Source organism: Saccopteryx leptura, chromosome 1, assembly GCF_036850995.1.
Source record: "Saccopteryx leptura isolate mSacLep1 chromosome 1, mSacLep1_pri_phased_curated, whole genome shotgun sequence".
Taxonomy (NCBI): domain Eukaryota; kingdom Metazoa; phylum Chordata; class Mammalia; order Chiroptera; family Emballonuridae; genus Saccopteryx; species Saccopteryx leptura.
The window spans coordinates 389,897,585-389,915,400 of record NC_089503.1 but is presented as its reverse complement, the minus strand read 5'-3'; the positions used below and the strand labels follow the sequence as shown (position 1 = coordinate 389,915,400).

General features: G+C 44.2%; 1 protein-coding gene across 1 annotated transcript; it reads right to left on the bottom strand.

The window, feature by feature from the left end:
• Positions 1 to 586: 586 nt before the first annotated feature.
• LOC136387797 (butyrophilin subfamily 1 member A1-like) lies at positions 587 to 12,865 on the bottom strand. The gene is made up of 10 exons (XM_066359835.1): positions 12,559 to 12,865; positions 11,976 to 12,101; positions 10,671 to 11,018; positions 5,126 to 5,407; positions 4,844 to 5,011; positions 4,437 to 4,457; positions 4,328 to 4,354; positions 3,503 to 3,529; positions 3,022 to 3,048; positions 587 to 1,585 (listed from the first exon to the last, which is right to left on the bottom strand). Exons 2-10 carry the CDS (start codon positions 12,049 to 12,051, stop codon positions 930 to 932), a joined length of 1,632 nt encoding a protein of 543 aa, XP_066215932.1. The 5' UTR covers positions 12,052 to 12,101; positions 12,559 to 12,865; the 3' UTR covers positions 587 to 929.
• Between the last annotated feature and the right edge of the window lie 4,951 nt (positions 12,866 to 17,816).

The following is a 17,816-nucleotide window of genomic DNA, read 5'->3' as shown; positions in this document are numbered from 1 at the left end:
AAGAGAAGACTCAACAGCAGAAGCTCATACTTTATGTTCTTGAAGACATAAGCTTGGTGACAACAGAGAAGGCTTAGTTGCATTAAAGGCAAAGGAAACCCTGGCCAGTGGAAGAACATGGTGAGAAAGGGGGAAAAGGATTGTTGTCAATGACTCTTTCCCATGAAGGCTGCAGGTGTTTCTCCATTCCTATTTGACTAGGTTTTTTTCCCTTTAAAAACATAAAACATAAATTGCAACATCCATCTTTCTCATTCACATGCTCACAGGGGACAAAATTGTGAACTTGCTGACCAGTGAGAAGTTGTTAAAGAAAAAAAAGGCTCTTGCTTCCAACAAGGCTTGCTCTCCCACTTGGATGGTGTCTAATCATGTATCAGTCCTTCCGTCTCTGTGAAGACCCGGGCTTACCTGTTGGCAGATGCCGAGGCAAAGACAAGCTGAGCTGTTAACTTCCCAAAGACCTGAACAGGTTTCTGTGCATTTCCAACCACAGTACCACGTACTGAGAATTCGCTCCACTATTGACCCTTCCCTTCAAGCATCAGCCTTCCTCCACGTTTGACAACACAAATAGCAAGAGGATAGTGTTTTCTTTTTTGATGTAGTTTTTAAAATATTTATTTCAGCACACACTGAGCACCTGAACAGAAGAGATGCCATGCATTTGTTTGGGGTTTTCTTGTGACAAATGGTGGCTGCTCATAAAAAAGATTGTATGTCCCCTGTCCCCAAAGGGAACATGAGAGGAAACTCCCCCAAATATCTCCCAGTCATCCCATTCGTCTTTCTGCCTCTTCTTCTTTGAAAAAGGACTGAAATGATACCCAGTGAAAACGAGCTACTCTCCACACAACAGCAGCCTCGTGACCCATGAGAGCTCTGAGTGGAGGAGGCTCAGAGACACCTAAGGGGCAGACGTTCATGCCCTACGGAGGTAAGAGGGAGGTAGCTTCTTGGGGGACACCCATATCATAGCTCCTTAAGGGAGTTACAGGGGTCTTCGGAGAAGAGTCGAAACAATCTTGAGTGTTTTCTGTAGCTGAGCAGATGGCCACAGATGTGCCCGGTCCACGAAGACTAAAGTAAGGACGGAGGGTCCCACAGAAGGTGATCCCGGTGAAGGAGTAGAAGTGAGACCCGTCGGCCATGTTGTAGAAGGACACATCCCCAGCCTCCCAGTCCAGGAAAACTCCTATTCTGTTGGGGGTCTGCCGCAGTGACAGCGACTCCGGGTGGGAAGTGAGAGCTCTCATTTCTCCTTCCCTGTACCCCACCACCCAGAAATTCTTCTCTGGAGTCTCTACAAACCAGCCCTCTCTCTTCGCTGTTTCTGAGCAGACACCCAGAGCCCACCCAGCCCCCGGCCCACCCTGTGAGCCCACATGAACTTCTGCCTCCCAGTAATGTCTCCCCGTGGTGAAGCACGTCTGGCCCAGAACACTGAAGATCTCGGACTCCTCTGGCCCTTGGCGCACGGGGGCGTCTTCGTCCCGAGAAACCTTTTCTGCTACAGAAACCCGCTTTCCGCTGTCAGATAAGACCAGTTTGGCATGAGCTGTGTCTTGATCCAGAGTGACAGCCGCTGCAGGAATGGGACAAAAATAGAAGCCGTTTCACAGTGAGGACTGGTTGGCCTTAGGAAAGATACAAACGTGAGGAAAGGAGAATGGAGGAAAAGAAGAGGGAGAGGAATGGAGAGTGGGTGAAACAATAATGTCCTGTCCCTTGTCTGTGCATAGGAGACGTAGGGAGTGCAGATCATAAAAGGCCAGGGTTGAAAGGACCTTGAGTGGCCCTCTGTTTCGGGCAGGAGGAGACCACGGAGCCAAGAGGGCTGTCTCCTCTGAGGATTTCAGGATGAGGTCCCTCCAATTCCCTTCAAGTGCTGGCTGCTTGCTGGGAGCGATTCTGCCCTGTCATTTCCAGCCACACTACACCCATTTCTACTTAAGCTTCTTCAGTATCATTTTCTTTTTCTGTGGGCTTTTGTAAGAACAAAGCCTTCCACTTCTCACACACCCTCGTTATCTTTCTAAGGGCTGAAATCCCAGGCTCTGTAGTCAGGAAGATCGGAATCTTTCCAGTCCCTCCGTCCTCGGTAGCTGTGGTCTTGGGGAAACCACAGTGCTTCTCTCAGCCTCCCTCTGCCCTCGTGACAGTCCCTCAGCACAGACTGCTGTGAGGAACAGCTGAGATCGTGTGTACAGAGCTGAACACCATGTTTTGCCCATGTTGAACACTGGGTAAACATTAATGCCCAATAGTTCCATATTAGAGATGATGCCCGTCATAAGAGTAGCAATACTACTAGTGCTGGTAGTAAGTCATCTGCTTCTTGTCATCCAAACATTCCCAATTAATTTTTAGAATATAATTGGTATGAGGGATATTATTTGTATGTGTGCTTTAATTTTTGGAGGGTTATATTAACTAGGATATGTGTGTGGGTGCAGGGATATTCAGAGCCAAGCAGCATGCACTGGAAGTGGATGGTCAACTCATAGCCCTGGAAAGACTCTATCATGGTCAGGGGCCATCGTCCACTTGCACTGAGACGCAAGAAACTCCGCTCAGTCTCAGGGTGGTCATGTAACAGACTTCTTTTGGATAGAACCACTCTTTCAATGTTATTCACATGAATAAGTCTACTATATCATTTAAGTATCAGATCAAACAATTCCTCAGGGCAGTTTCTTTAATCCACCATTTTTATTTTTTTTTTTCCTTACGGCAATCTCTTACTCCTCCCTAACATTCATCACAACTTGAATGTTCACTCTCCCATGAAGTCGGAGACCAGACTTGCTTTATTTATTTGACAATGAATAAAACAGTTGCCTAATTCTATGCTGAGTGAATGGTATCAGAACTCTGTTACCACGTCAGCATGAAATTGAGACAGAGGTGATAGCCGTGAAATGAATAACCAGGTTGGCACGATCGGGGATTTATAGAAACGCAAAAGCTTCTCATTGGTTTGAAAGGGATTGTGTGAGACTAAAGAATATGATCACTCACCTGCTTCAAAATGTTTCTTTCTCCAGTCTGAAAAAGACAGAAATTGTATGTGAACATATGGCAAGAACATGTCCTCTGCACCAGTGGGATGTTCATTCTTATGAGGCCCCTGCATTTCTCTGGACTCCCAGCTTCAGCATAAACTCTCCAGAAGGTGGCACCTCTCTAAAGTGTCCTGGTGGACCAAAGTCAAGTGGTTGCCAGGAAGGGGGAGTGGGGGGAGGCAGTAAAGAGAGACAAGTATGCAGTGATGGAGAGTGATTTGACTTTAGGTGATGAATACATAATACAACCAACAGCTCAAATGCTATAGAGATGTTTACCTGAAACCTAGGTACTTTTATTGATCAATTCTCAATTGATCAAAATTTAATTTAATGTCAGTCCATTAAATTAAATTTTGTAAAAAAAAAAAATGTCCTGGAAATACTTCATGAAATCCTGGGGCACCTGAAGCCCCAGGATAACATCAGTTACTTACCAGCATACAACCTGGCTTTCTTCCAGTCTGAAATAAAACAAAGAAATCAGGTTTTCCCGCTCATAGGACATTCACTTCAGACTATGAGATAGCCACGACCACATGACCTCAAGAAGGCTAACGGTAGTGCTGTGTGTCTCTGCCCATCATCCCAATGACAACTCTGGGATATCTGTCTTCTTTTACACCTCCTATACTACTTCCTTCACATTTGCCAAATCCTATTCTGTGATAAACATGAGGGTCTGGTTCTTTCAGGGAGAAAGCATATTTATGAAATTGTAAACCCTGAAATTTCCTTTGCTGCCTCGACATCTTTGAGCCTCACAGGGCTCCACATGTCCAACTATGAGTTCCCCTTGTTCTCACCGGATATGCCCCCCACCCAGCAGAAAAAGCGCCCCACCAGCTAATTCCCTTATCAGCCAAACCAGTTGAATCCCACCTGGACCTCAGCCTAAGAATGAGCTTCACTTCCCTGTCTGCTGGTAAAATTATTCAAACAAACCAATCACCTACGTCTACAGAAAACAGGAGCGCCGTGTCCTCTTGCTACTACACACCTACCTCCACAGCCCCTGCTGGTTCACCCTGCTCCCAAGTGCAACCCCCATGCGGTCCTGCATGATGTGTGATGCCCTCCCCTGGGCTGTGAGTACAGCTGATCAATAAACTGCTGTCAATCACATCTGTCCAGTGTTGAGTTTCATGTATCTGACTATCTTATTCTATTAGGGTGGGTTGACCAACAAGATCAACAGGAGATGGTCAGAACAGAGGGAAAGATGAGATGGTTGGTCCAATCATGACGTCACTATAACTCACCTTGATCATAGAGTAGCTTCCTTCTCTCTGAAAAGGAATAACAGCCCGTGAGAAGCCGAATGTACAGCATAAAGTAATGACTACTCAGCAAAGAACGTAGGGAACTTACCAAGCTCTTTCCTGAATGATTCTAAAAAAGGAAAGGAAATAACAGAACAGGTTTTACAAAAAAAAAAAAATCCCAAAGTTTACTTTCTACCTCATTATTAAGCTCAGATTCTAAATGTTGCCTGCATATACCTAGATCATGAAATTCCCCTTAACTGAGAATTACTGTGACCATTTTTTCTTAACTCCATGTTTACACTAGTGAGTTTTCTCTCTTCAGGGACTCCATGATAACCTTTTTCTCATGGAGGTCTGGGGCTGCCTGTCTTCTTGCAGGTCTGGGGGTGGGGTGGGGCTCTAACTCAGTCCTACATGTGCCCCTGTGTTCCACCAGAGGTCATCCATACACACAGCTATGCTAACAAGCCCACAAATTTACAGACGCCCCCAAGTCTCCCTCAGTTTTACCTTTGTCTTTGCTTTCTTTTTCTTTTTCTTCCATGGCTCCCTTTATTTTCTTCTTTTCCTGTTTTCCTTTCCAGACCAAAAACACAACAGCAGCCACAAAAATCCCAAGTATGAGGAAAGTCACAGCGAACGCTGCCTTCCAAGGAGAGGTCCTAGGGAAGAAGGGCTCTGACACAGAGCCCCCCAAGAGCATGACCAAAAACACACACGGAGCAAGCCTCTCCCATCCCAGGTCTCAGATATCCCCTCCTCCCTCCTGTCCCCAAAACGAGCAACGCTGACCTGGGATCAAAATGGTTTCCACCCGCTCTTGTCCGAAGAAGGGGTTCTTCATGGAGCAGGACACCTCTCTCTTTGAGCTGTCTCTCACGATGACGGATGCCTCGATCTGAAACAACCCATCATCGTCTTGGCTCTCGTCCTCTGACAGAGATGGCATCTTCTCTCCCCTGGCATCTTTCCATTGAATCTCAGGCTGGGGAAACCATCTCCTGCCCGTGCATTTCAGTTTTATTCCTTCATCTTCCGGACCCACCATGGCAACGTGAGGACCGGAACCCAGACCTGGAGAGGAAAGTTGCTCATCTGAGACCTGGCTACATTTTGTGCTGAAGTCCCTAGTGTTACATAGTAACACCCATGTGGGGAGGAGGATGGAGCACCATACATAGTTCTTGGTGGAAGGAGAGGGTTTCCTCCCTTCTCCCACAAAATATGTGAGTATGCCTAGTTCAAATTCACAAGAGACTTGATGTTGACACTGGGACTTAAACTGATACCTGTAACATCTTCTCTATGCAGACATGTCTGCAATTATTCACAGAAGAATTATAGATGGAGCATAGTAAAACTTGCCAATGTTGAATTCTTTCAGAAAAACACCAATATATCTATATCTATATCTATATCTATATCTATATCTATGTCTATATCCAATTTATATCTATATCTATATCCAATCTATGTCTATATCTATATCACTTATATTTATATCTCTCATTCTATTTATTGTGAGTCTCAAGGAAGACTATCGTTTTATGCTTAAATTGAGATTTTTGTAACCACATTCTCAAACAAGCCTTTTGTGATTTTTTCCCCCACATTTTCTTTCTTCCTCTGAGTAGGGATTATCTAAAAGATGAAGGTAGCCAGGTAAATTGAGTTCATTCAGGAGTCACGATGTGTTTTCCTTCTCACTCTCACCCCTCAACCACCTCTCCACTTCAGCTCAGCACCGGCTGGGTCTGCGTGTGGACCCATGCCCCTGGCACCTGCCCAAGCACATCACATTACCAGGATGCTAGAGGAATCCACTGTCCCTTTGAGAGTAATAACCAACTGGACTTCTAAGGCTATATGTTATTTTGTCTTTTGAAAACTCTAAAGCCTATATCTCATGCTCTGAATCTTTTTATGTCTGGCTCCATCCTACTTCAGTTCCTTAGGTGTAGAAAATATATTAGAGCCTCAGGACATCACCCCCCCCCCTCTTTTGGCTGAAAATTGTAATATAGCTAATGATGTTTACCATCAGACACTGGCCTGCCTGGGAGGAACACCTGTCTAGAAACAGAAAGCAATCTATTCAACAAGCCTTCGAATGGCACGAGGCAGCTTCTAAATCTCTGGGAGAAGGGAAATGAATGTACCGTATGTGGGTGGAACTGGCTCTAAGTGAAATGATGGAGCTCAAAGCCTAGGGCACAAGTTCTAATAGACCAGTGGACCTTGGACCTCCTGGAGGAATATAACCAATGAAGTTTCAAGTTGAAACTTGTGTTGAGAAAGAGGAACAGGAAGGGCTGCCCCTTCCTTAGCATAGAATCAGTTCTTCTAGACAAAGGTTAACTAAATGGAAGATAAGTATAAATATATCATCAACTAACTGCTCCTGAACATTGGACTTGCTTTTATTCATAGCATTCAATGAGCTGATCTGGGAAACGCACTGAAAAATGTTGTGACTCCCCCGAGGTCACTTCTGCAAATGAGAACATCTTTGACATCTTATTGGGAAGTCACAGTCACATGGTTCAGGAATTTGTTCACTCTTTTCCTTCAAGACCTAATGGATTTGCCTTCTTTCCATTAAAGTGACACACAAAGAAAATAGAGAAAATAAGCCTTTGGATAGCTTTTCAAATAGAATCAAATGGGAAATAATAATTATTTAAGGGGTCTAATATATTCAAAGAAGTGGGAAAACATGATAATTTAAACATGTTTGTCTTGGCAGAGAATATAAAGCTTTAGATATAGACATGCTATGGTATTGTCAAAGAAATGGAAAGATAAGTCATATGAACCATATAGAGAATTTAGAATTTACCCTGGCATTTCTAAGAAGTTAATGGGAAACAACACATTTGTTTTTTTATATAATTCACTAATGTTATAGAGATAAATGAATATACCTTAGGGAAAAATATTGAGAAGTCTATGAACATTTATGCCACCCTTCCAAAAATTCTAAAAATTAAAGATCTAAATGTAAAAAGCAAAATAATATAACAGAGATAGTAATTAATTCAACCACATGCAATTAATTACATAGAAAAATTCCACAAACATATTGGTGAGCAAAAAAAAGCCAGACATTAGAGTTTATATATGATAAATTCAAAACTAGGCAAAATTAATCTATAAGGTTAAAAATTAGAATGGTGATTACCCTTGAGGAAACGGTGACTGGAAGGGGAAACACGATTTTGCTACATTCTGTTCTGTTTCCTGATTTGGGTGCTGATTTCTCAGGTGTATTCATGTCGTAAAAATTCATTGAGTGATACATTTAAGGTCAGCACTAAATTTACTGTATAGCTTAAGTTACAATATAGCAGTGGAGAAAAAAGGTAAAATATGTTTGGAATGTTTTTATATATGAGTACATCTAAGAACATCATAAAAATAAGAAGACATAAAAAATAACGTTGACAGTTCTAACAACATACTTTTGAACTTCTATAAATGAAAGTTACCATAAAAATTATAAGACAAGTACAGACTAAGAAAACGTTTTTCAACATTTATGAGTAAAATTACAACTAAAACTAGATCAAATTTTTTTCAAAGAAAAAAAATAGTCCCTCCCAAAAATATCTAGTTAATTCAGGGACATAAACAAAAAATTGAAGGAAGAAACGTTATAAGCAGGTAAAAAAAATACATGAAAATATATCCAATTTATTTGTTATGAGTAAAATGCAAATTTTTGTGAGATATCATTTTTACCTACGGGACTGGTAAAAATACAAACAGAAGAAATCTAATATCCAGTGTCCTCAAACATGTGAAGAAATGTTTATTCTCATACATTGCTGTTAGGAGTGTAACTAAAACAATTATTGGACTGTCCATATAGTTTATAATTACCTTGAAACTAGAGTTGTTAAATCATAGGATATAAACTTAATAATGAGAAATTTGTCTAGTAAGAAACAAGCTATATAACTGCATAGAAACCTATGTGCAAATATGTGTATTTTATTATTTTTGTCATGATATAAAAATGAAAACAGTCCGTGTTTATTAAAAAATAAATACTTGCATAAATTATGGAATTTTTATATCATTAAAACATTTGCAACCATTAAAGAATACAACCTTTAATGGCTTCTGTTACATTATGTTAAGAAGGAAAAGGCAGTTATAGAAACATATATTATGAGATATGTTAAATAAAATGTCAGCACGTGTACGTGGAGCAGAAAATTACTTGACATTTTAACAGAGTTAGTAACTTTGCTTTGATACCTTTACTTGGTGTTCCTGAGTTCTTCCCTGTCTTGCCCCAATGATAATACTTCAGTTTCAGGGATATTTGTTTGGCTTAAAGTACGAACTACATGAAGATCTTTCTTCATCTATACCGTTGAGTGCATAAGTTAGTGACAGAAGTTGTACATTACCGGTAGAAAAACAGAATGCCAATGAGCTAGTATCTTTACAGAGAACAGAAAGAAGCTTGGGTAAAGTGAGGGCGAGATTTCTCAAAAGACAGATTTTGAAATGCCTCTTGGACGGCTGCTTCAGAAATCTTCAAAAACATTTGTGACTTAGTCTTCCCGGAGTCAACGTGAAGAGAGATGTCAAAACTTGGGACAATGAGCATCTTGTCGGTAACTAGGGAGGAGCGATGAGCATCCTGGCGGTAACTAGGGAGGAAAGATGAGCATCCTGCTGCTAACTAGGGAGGAAAGATGAGCATCCTGGTGGTAACTAGGGAGGAAAGATGAGCATCCTGGAGGTAACTAGGGAGGAAAGATGAGCATCCTGCTGGTAACTAGGGAGGAAACATGAGCATCCTGGTGGTAACTAGGGAGGAAAGATGAGCATCCTGGTGGTATCTAGGGAGGGGCGATGAGCATCCTGGTGGTAACTAGGGAGGAAAGATGAGCATCCTGGCGGTAACTAGGGAGGAGCGATGAGCATCCTGGCGGTAACTAGGGAGGAAAGATGAGCATCCTGCTGCTAACTAGGGAGGAAAGATGAGCATCCTGGCGGTAACTAGGGAGGAAAGATGAGCATCCTGGAGGTAACTAGGGAGGAAAGATGAGCATCCTGCTGGTAACTAGGGAGGAAACATGAGCATCCTGGTGGTAACTAGGGAGGAAAGATGAGCATCCTGGTGGTAACTAGGTAACTAAGGAGGGGCGATGAGCATCCTGGCGGTAACTAGGGAAGGACCAAGACTCGAAGGGATTTGCTGAGTCCTGAATGAGACAGGCTGCATCAGACTATGAAGCCCTTTTTACAGTTATTACTCCCGGAAAAGAGGGGCGGGAAGCTCCAATGAGAACTAAGACGTAACTCTACACCATACTGATTGGCCGAGGGCTCAAAGACAGAATGCATTTGGTTTTTAATTAAGTTAACATAAATATTTTTGAAGATTAGTTTATAAACAGACACCAAGATGTGCTACATAGACATATATTATGTATAAATATTAGTCATATATTTTACTACAGTATATGATTATTAATAAGTTTAATTATATGTAAGTATAATTGCATATAAAAAGAGATAGCTGGAAGGATAGAATAATTTGGTGTTAATAGTTACTTTGGAAAAGAATAAGAAATATTGAAGAGAATTGGGGGATTATCAATTGATATTTTACAGTATATCTTTCTGAAGTAAGTTTGATACAATGAGCTTATGATATTATTTAACTAAATAAAACAGCATCAATGATGATAAAAGTCATGTGGTCAATTCAGTGTCCTGTGGGCCAACCCCCAGTCCACCTCAGCCTTTGCCACGGGCTCCACTATTTAAAGCCCTTTTATTTCCACACACACAAAAAAACACTAAATGGATGGTTTTTCTCTACCTCTGTTTCACTTAGTTATTGAATTTTTATTATTTTCTGACCTCAACTGGAATGATAACATTTCCCCCCTGCAATACCAATCCCACCTGCTACAACCCTCCTAGCCACTTCTTCTAAACCACGCATGCGAGACCTGACCACGCTCAGCCCCCCGCTGGACCTGTCCTCACGGGAGCCACCTGGGGTCTCCGAAGGTGACAGGGCACTGCTCTTCCAAATGTGTGGCAGAGACACGAGAGGGAAATAAATGATCCGCTTTGATGGTGGATATTTATGAAAGTAGCGCGATTTTAAAGCACAGCATACCGTATGTCTAAACAGATAAGAAGGCGTGGAGTGGAGCCCGTGTCCAGGACCTCGGCCAGCTTGCAGCATACCGGCCTTTGTGTCTCCGTCGTGTTCACCACCCGCCCCCCCGCCCCCCAAATCAGCTGCAAAATTCTCCCCTCCCCCTCCCAGTGCAGTGACCCGCGTCCCCCGGTAATGACTCACCGATCACCTTCAGCTCCAGAAGGGCTTCCTCGAAATCGCTTCCCCTTTTGAAGAAGCAGGTGTAGAAGCCGCGGTCGGAGACCTGGAGCGCGCGGATGCGCACGGCGACCCTGCCGTGGGCGATGGCGTCCCGCACCAGCTCCACGCGGCCGCGGAACTCCGCCAGCTGCTGGTCCTCCTGCTCCGCGCCGCGCTCGTAGGCGACCACGGCGTCCGAGAACCGCCCGCGGAACCAGCGCAGCTCCAGCCGCTCCGCGCTCTGCGGCGGGGCCAGGCGGCAGGGCAGCACCGCCTCCCCGCCCAGCATGGCCACGATGGGCTCCGCGGGGCCGATGACCGCGAACGCGTCTGTGGGACAGAGCGGCAGCCACCCGCCTGAGCGCACAGCCTCCCTCGCGAGTGGCTCCAGGGAGACCCGGCAGCCACCCGCCTGAGCGCACAGCCTCCCTCGCGAGTGGCTCCAGGGAGACCCACCACGGACGTTCACTCTGCAGACAGCCGTGCTGCTCAGGTTGGGGCTGAGGATGGTGGGGAACGAGACACGGGGCGCTGCTGTGCCTCTGGTGCGGACAGGCAGTGTAACAATCACACATAAAACACGCGCATTTTAAATGGCAATGGTGGGGCCCCAGCAAGTTGGCTCAACCTGAGTGGTAGAGTATCCACTAGCGTGTGGGTGTTCCAGGTTCAATTCCCAGTCAGGGCTCACAGGAGAAGCACCCATCTGCATCTCCACCCCTCCCCCTTCTGCTTTTCTCTCTATATATCTCACTCTCTATTTCCAATCCATGGCTGGGCACTAAGGATGGCTCCAGGGTTTCTGCCTCAGGTGCTAAGAAGAGCTTTGTTGCTGAGCAACACTCCAGACGGGCAGAGCAGCCACCCCCTTGCTGGGTGGGTGGATCAAGTTAGGGGCGCATGTGGGAGTCTGTCTCTCTGCCTCCCCTCCTCCCACTGAATAAAAATAAGTAAATAAGTAAGTAAGTAAGTAAATGGCAATGGTGGTAGATTGTATGAAGGTGGAGGAATTTTCTGGGAAATCATGAAACGAGTGTTTAGCCAGGTGTTGGGCACCAGAAAATGCATCTCTCGTGAGGCTGAAACCAGAATGAATTACAAACTATCAGTGAAATAATTCTATCTGAGCTTTCTCTCCAAAAATAACCCTAATAATGGCTTGTTTAAATGCACCATTTAAACAAGAATGAAGGAATTAGAATTAATCCAGGTCCATATGAGAAACGACTGAGTCCTTCTGCTCAGAGAGCAAGAGCATCCAGGTACGGAATATGCAGGCGTTCTCACCTGAGCCCCACATGGACATGTGGAGAAGCAGGATGGGGAACAGGTCTCCTGGCAGAGAGAGGCCCGAGGACCCCATCTTTCCCGGAGCGCAGAACAGCGTGACCCAGAGGGCGGTGCCAAAAACAGCTGGAGGAAGGAGAAAGATGGGAACCCCCGTGACAAGGTCATCATGACGGTGGTCACAGAAATGGCCTCTTCTCACTTTCAAGCCACGGGGTGTCTCCCTCGGGGATGCAAGGGAAGCCGCTGACACTCCTAAGAAAGACCTTTGGTTCTTCTCCTTTTCCGAGGAAACAGTCCTATCCCATCCCAGCAGTCACCATGTTCTGCAGTAATAAATCTGCCCGCGGTGTCTCTCAACACTAAGTCAGGAGAAGCCTCCTGTCCAGTGCAGAGCGGTCGCTGAGGGACAGGTGGCATGGCACAGACCTCACTCTAGGCTTGGCTGACCACGTCTCCACACCGTCCCGCCTGATGAAGGGGCCCGTGGGACAGGACCCATCCTCTGCCAACCCCCAGGATCCTGGCCCAGACTCGCTCACGTCCCTCCCTGTGCCCACCACCCACAAAATGCCGTACTCACAGTTCTTGAATTCTTACAGGGATGAAGGCATCCTGGGACTTGTCACCCTCACGGCCGCAGGCACCGACGTGAACGCTCTGCCATTCCGCCTTGTCACCCGCCCTCGGCTGCCACGGGGCTCTCCTGGGAGACTTCCTCCAAGATGCCAAGGGGGTCCCAGATGGGGGTACCAGACATTAGACAACTTGGGGGCTAGGAGGAAGCCTCAGGCAGTCTTTTCAAGGGTTTCAGAAAACTGGGAGAAAGACGTCCCCGAACAGGTGGCTTTCAGCTCTGGGCTTCTCTGTGGCCGCCCGACATACTCAAAACTGAAAGTCAAATAGACGAGGAGAGAGAACTTTGACTTGGTGTGATAAGAAATCCACCTAATAATTACATAGTTATGAAGTATAGAGAGAATTTTTTTAAAAAACCCAGTGGTTTCTTTCTCTCCGAAAAGTATATCACCCAAGTTAACAGCTTTGGTATTAGAATTTGATTGCCTGGGTTGAAATCCTGGTGAGGCTATTTTTGAAGTGTGTAGTTTTAAGCAAGTTATACAACCTCTGTGCCTCACTGTCCTCACCTGACAGTGGGTTTAATTAGAACACCTACCCTAAGTTTCTCAGGAGGGTTACATGAATTAATATATGTAAAGCACTTAGAAGATTGTCAGTAACTTCCGAATTCTGTAAATTGTTAGCAATTTTTATTTGACTGTCTTCCTTAATTCACCTCAACATATCTGCTAGTCTTCTTGTTCTAGTTCAATTGTTTCCAGTTTTATTGGGATATAATTGACATATAGCAGCTACCAGTTAAGCGCCTCATTCATTAGACAGGGAGTTGAAAGTACATTCATGATTTCTAACTCTCTTTTTCTCCCAGACATAGAAATTTCTTTCAGGAACATGGTCTTCATCTTGACCAGATGAAGGAGAAAGAGTATAAAATCCCCAAGATGGTTCTCTGAAGACTCTCATCTTCCTTCCTGATGTAAACAATCAAAGCTAAGGATGGCATTGCTTTCACCTGTGTTCAAGACTTGTTTTAATTTGGAAGAGCCTCCAAGTTCTAGGGATTCTAGAATAATTGTTTTTCTTGTTTAGAATGGCAGAAAAATTCTGACTTAGAGCCTGAAAGAATTAAAACAGAAAGCTCTAGTTTACAATTTTAAAATTCTGGACCTAAGACTGAAAATCTGTATACGGTTTATCAGAATCACTGCAACACAAGAAATAAACAAACGCAAACCAGACACTGCCTAACAAAATGGTAGCTGTGCCAATATTAATTTTAAAATAAAAATAACAGGTAGAAATCAATTATTGCTCTTTCAGATAGAGACATGTGTTGAGAGCATATAACTTTCAAGGGTTGTATGGTGTTAACAACACGCAGCAGAATTAAAAAGCACAAAATCAGTTGGGACCTCAAAGAGAAATTTATAGTCCTAATTAATCAGAAATGAACATACTTTTTACAGGTAACTGAAGTGATAAAGTTTTTAAATAAAGAGCAACTATGCTATATCAAATCTTCTACTTTATGACTTGATGAGATTCAATCATTTCTTTTAATTTTGATTAACACAAGTCCGCTGTAGGCAGGTAAGATGGATTAGTGGAATGAGGACCTGACACTTATCTAATTAAGGCCCTCCTCCAGTGTGCTCAGTGTCAACCTTTCCCAGGTCCGCTGTGTAAATACATTCTGAAGTATCTGTCACCTGTCACAGGAAAGCCAGCAGTCTCCCTGCAGATAACTCTAGGGGGTACCTGGGTTACCACAGTCCCTGACACAGAGGTTTCGAGTTTACAATGCTCACCTCCATAAAAACTTTAAGAAATTGAGGAGTGAGTGTTTTGGTTTACTCCGCCGTTAGCGCAGTACTTGCACACTGCGTGGGAGGGCTAGTTCGGTTGCGCGTGGGAGGGCTAGTTTGGTTGCGCGTGGGAGGGCTAGTTCGGTTGCGCGTGGGAGGGCCAGTTTGGTTGCGCGTGGGAGGGCCAGTTTGGTTGCGCGTGGGAGGGCTAGATTGGTTGCGCGTGGGAGGGCCAGTTTGGTTGCGTGTGGGAGGGCTAATTTGGTTGCGCGCAGCGGAAGAAGACGCAAGACTGTTGGAAAGGGGCTACCAGAAAAAGAAGAAAACAGCTCGAGTCAGCAGGTGACTCCTCCATTCTTAGGTGGTTAAATTCAACAGGCCACATCTGCTAATTCTCTTATCTTCCGTCTTACTCCAACTCAAATAACAGGGATCAGTCACCCAGGGGAGGTGTCAACAGAACCAGGAAGTATCTGCCTTCTCCCAGCTCCAAGCCCCTGCATTCAGATCCTGCCACTTTCCCTGTTTATATAAGAGAAGTTTTGTGAGGAGAAAGCTTATGATTCCTTGCCTTCTTGGGGGGGGGGGGGGGGGCTTATGTTTAATGTTAATTTTGTTCCTTAGATAAAGTAAAGCCTATATTCAACTGTTTTCAAACAATGAATGTTGAGTGACAGGTGTATGACAGACTCGAATCTTTGGGGGTTTTCTTTGCTTGTGTGTTTGCTTTGCTTAGAGCTCTAAAACTTTACAGGAATTCATGTATAAGTGACCCGTTTGTTTGTTTTTTCCTCCGATAATCCAACTTTATATGAAATTCCCTTTCCATTAAAGGACCGGATTCTTTTTTCTTTTTTAATTTTTAACTTTAATGATATTAATAATATAAGAAATTTGGTCATTTTATTTCTTCCATGTACACACACGCTTTAACTTTGCATGAAATATATATATATATTTAAGTAAATATATATATAATATATATCTTTAAACTAGTCTACAATTTGTCAGATGTTGGGAGTTAGATTCAATACAATACAACAGCTGTAGATGAAGTGATGACCACGTATTCAGTTCTCTTTAAAGCATTGGACTTGTCAGCACAGAGACCGGATTCCTGCCCTTCAGTTTATTCTTCTCATTTGGGAAATCCTATGAGTGTTGAAATTCTGGATCTGTTGTGCTTAACTCAACTTCCGTTTCCTAGACTATATCTCTTCGGTTTGAGGTACCATGTCCCCGGGGGAATCCGGTAGCTCTGTTTTCCTAGCTGGTGTTTGGATCTTCAGTAGCATCCGCTCTGATAGTTGGCGCTCCCTCTTTGGTTTCCATTTTAAACCAGGTTTTTATTCCCAAGAATGCTGATCGCTTCCCCATCCCTGCATCTCCCACAAATGAGTCTTTCCTTTTATGCTTCGTTTCTTTTTCTTTTCTCATTTTAAAAATCTCTCTAGACACAGATTATTCTTTACTTTTTCATGTTAAGAGAAATTTGGAAATTAGAAATAAGCAATGTTCTAGGTAGAAACACCCCTATTTCTATCACTCGGAAATAAATGCCTTATCATTATGTTCTGTGATTTTGACATCATTCATTCCGTTATTTCTTAAAGAAAAATCACGTTATTTACACCGTTTTAAAAGCTGTGCTTGGAGATCAATATTATCTTGTAGTTCTCTCTCTCTCTCTCTCTCTCTCTCTCTCTCTCTCACTGTCTTTCTTAGCATCATTCTTTCTTTCTTTTTTTTTTTTTTTTTTTTTTCAATTTTTCGAAGCTGGAAGCGGGGAGGCAGTCAGACAGACTTCCGCATGCGCCCGATGGGGATGCACCCAGCATGCCCACCAGGGGGCGATGCTCTGCCCATCTGGGGCATTGCTCTGTTGCATCCAGAGCCATTCTAGTGCCTGAGGCAGAGGCCGTGGAGCCATCCTCAGCACCCGGGCCATCTTTGCTCCAATGGAGCCTTGGCTGTGGGAGGGGAAGAGAGACAGAGAGGAAGGAGAGGGGGAGGGGTGGAGAAACAGATGGGCGCTTCTCCTGTGTGCCCTGGCCAGGAATCGAACCCGGGACTCCTGCACACCAGGCCGACGCTCTACCACTGAGCCAACCGGCCAGGGGCATCATTCTTTCTTAAACAACAAACACTGATGTGTACTTAATATAATTCCCTTAAATATCTATTTCCACACATTGAGTTTACTCAAACAAATCTCTATTATTGTGGAAAATATCTAAGATATGTATACACATTTTCCCAATTTGCTGAAAATGTACGTTAATCTATTTATGTTTTAGAATAGAATACATACACAAACATATGCCATAAATTTCAAAGTAAACAGAAGAGCCAAAGAAGTGTTTCCAACTCTCTGTCTCCCCCTTCAGTGTCCCCTTTGCTATTGTCCCCCTATTTCAGACCTCAGTGTCTCCTCTGCTATTGTCCCGGCATTTCAGACCTCAGTGTCCTCTGCTATTGTCCCGGAATTTCAGACCTCAGTGTCCCCTCTGCTATTGTCCCCGTATTTCAGACCTCAGTGTTCCCTCTGCTATTGTCCCGGAATTTCAGACCTCAGTGTCCCCTTTTCTATTCTCCCGGAATTTCAGACCTCAGTGTCCCCTTTGCTATTGTCCCGGCATTTCAGACCTCAGTGTCCTCTGCTATTGCCCCGGAATTTCAGACCTCAGTGTCCTCTGCTATTGTCCCGGAATTTCAGACCTCAGTGTCCCCTTTGCTATTGTCCCTGTATTTCAGACCTCAGTGTCCCCTTTGCTATTGTCCCGGAATTTCAGACCTCAGTGTCCCCTTTGCTATTGTCCCGGAATTTCAGACCTCAGTGTCCCCTTTGCTATTGTCCCGGAATTTCAGACCTCAGTGTCCCCTCTTCTATTGTCCCGGAATTTCAGACCTCAGTGTCCCCTTTGCTATTGTCCCCGTATTTCAGACCTCAGTGTCCCCTGTGCTATTGTCCCCGTATTTCAGACCTCAGTGTCCTCTGCTATTGTCCCTGTATTTCAGACCTCAGTGTCCCCTTTGCTATTGTCCCGGAATTTCAGACCTCAGTGTCCCCTTTTCTATTGTCCCCGTATTTCAGACCTCAGTGTCCCCTGTGCTATTGTCCCCGTATTTCAGACCTCAGTGTCCTCTGCTATTGCCCCGGAATTTCAGACCTCAGTGTCCTCTGCTATTGTCCCGGAATTTCAGACCTCAGTGTCCCCTGTGCTATTGTCCCCGTATTTCAGACCTCAGTGTCCCCTTTGCTATTGTCCCTGTATTTCAGACCTCAGTGTCCCCTTTGCTATTGTCCCCGTATTTCAGACCTCAGTGTCCCCTTTGCTATTGTCCCTGTATTTCAGACCTCAGTGTCCCCTTTGCTATTGTCCCTGTATTTCAGACCTCAGTGTCCCCTCTGCTATTGTCCCGGCATTTCAGACCTCAGTGTCCCCTTTGCTAT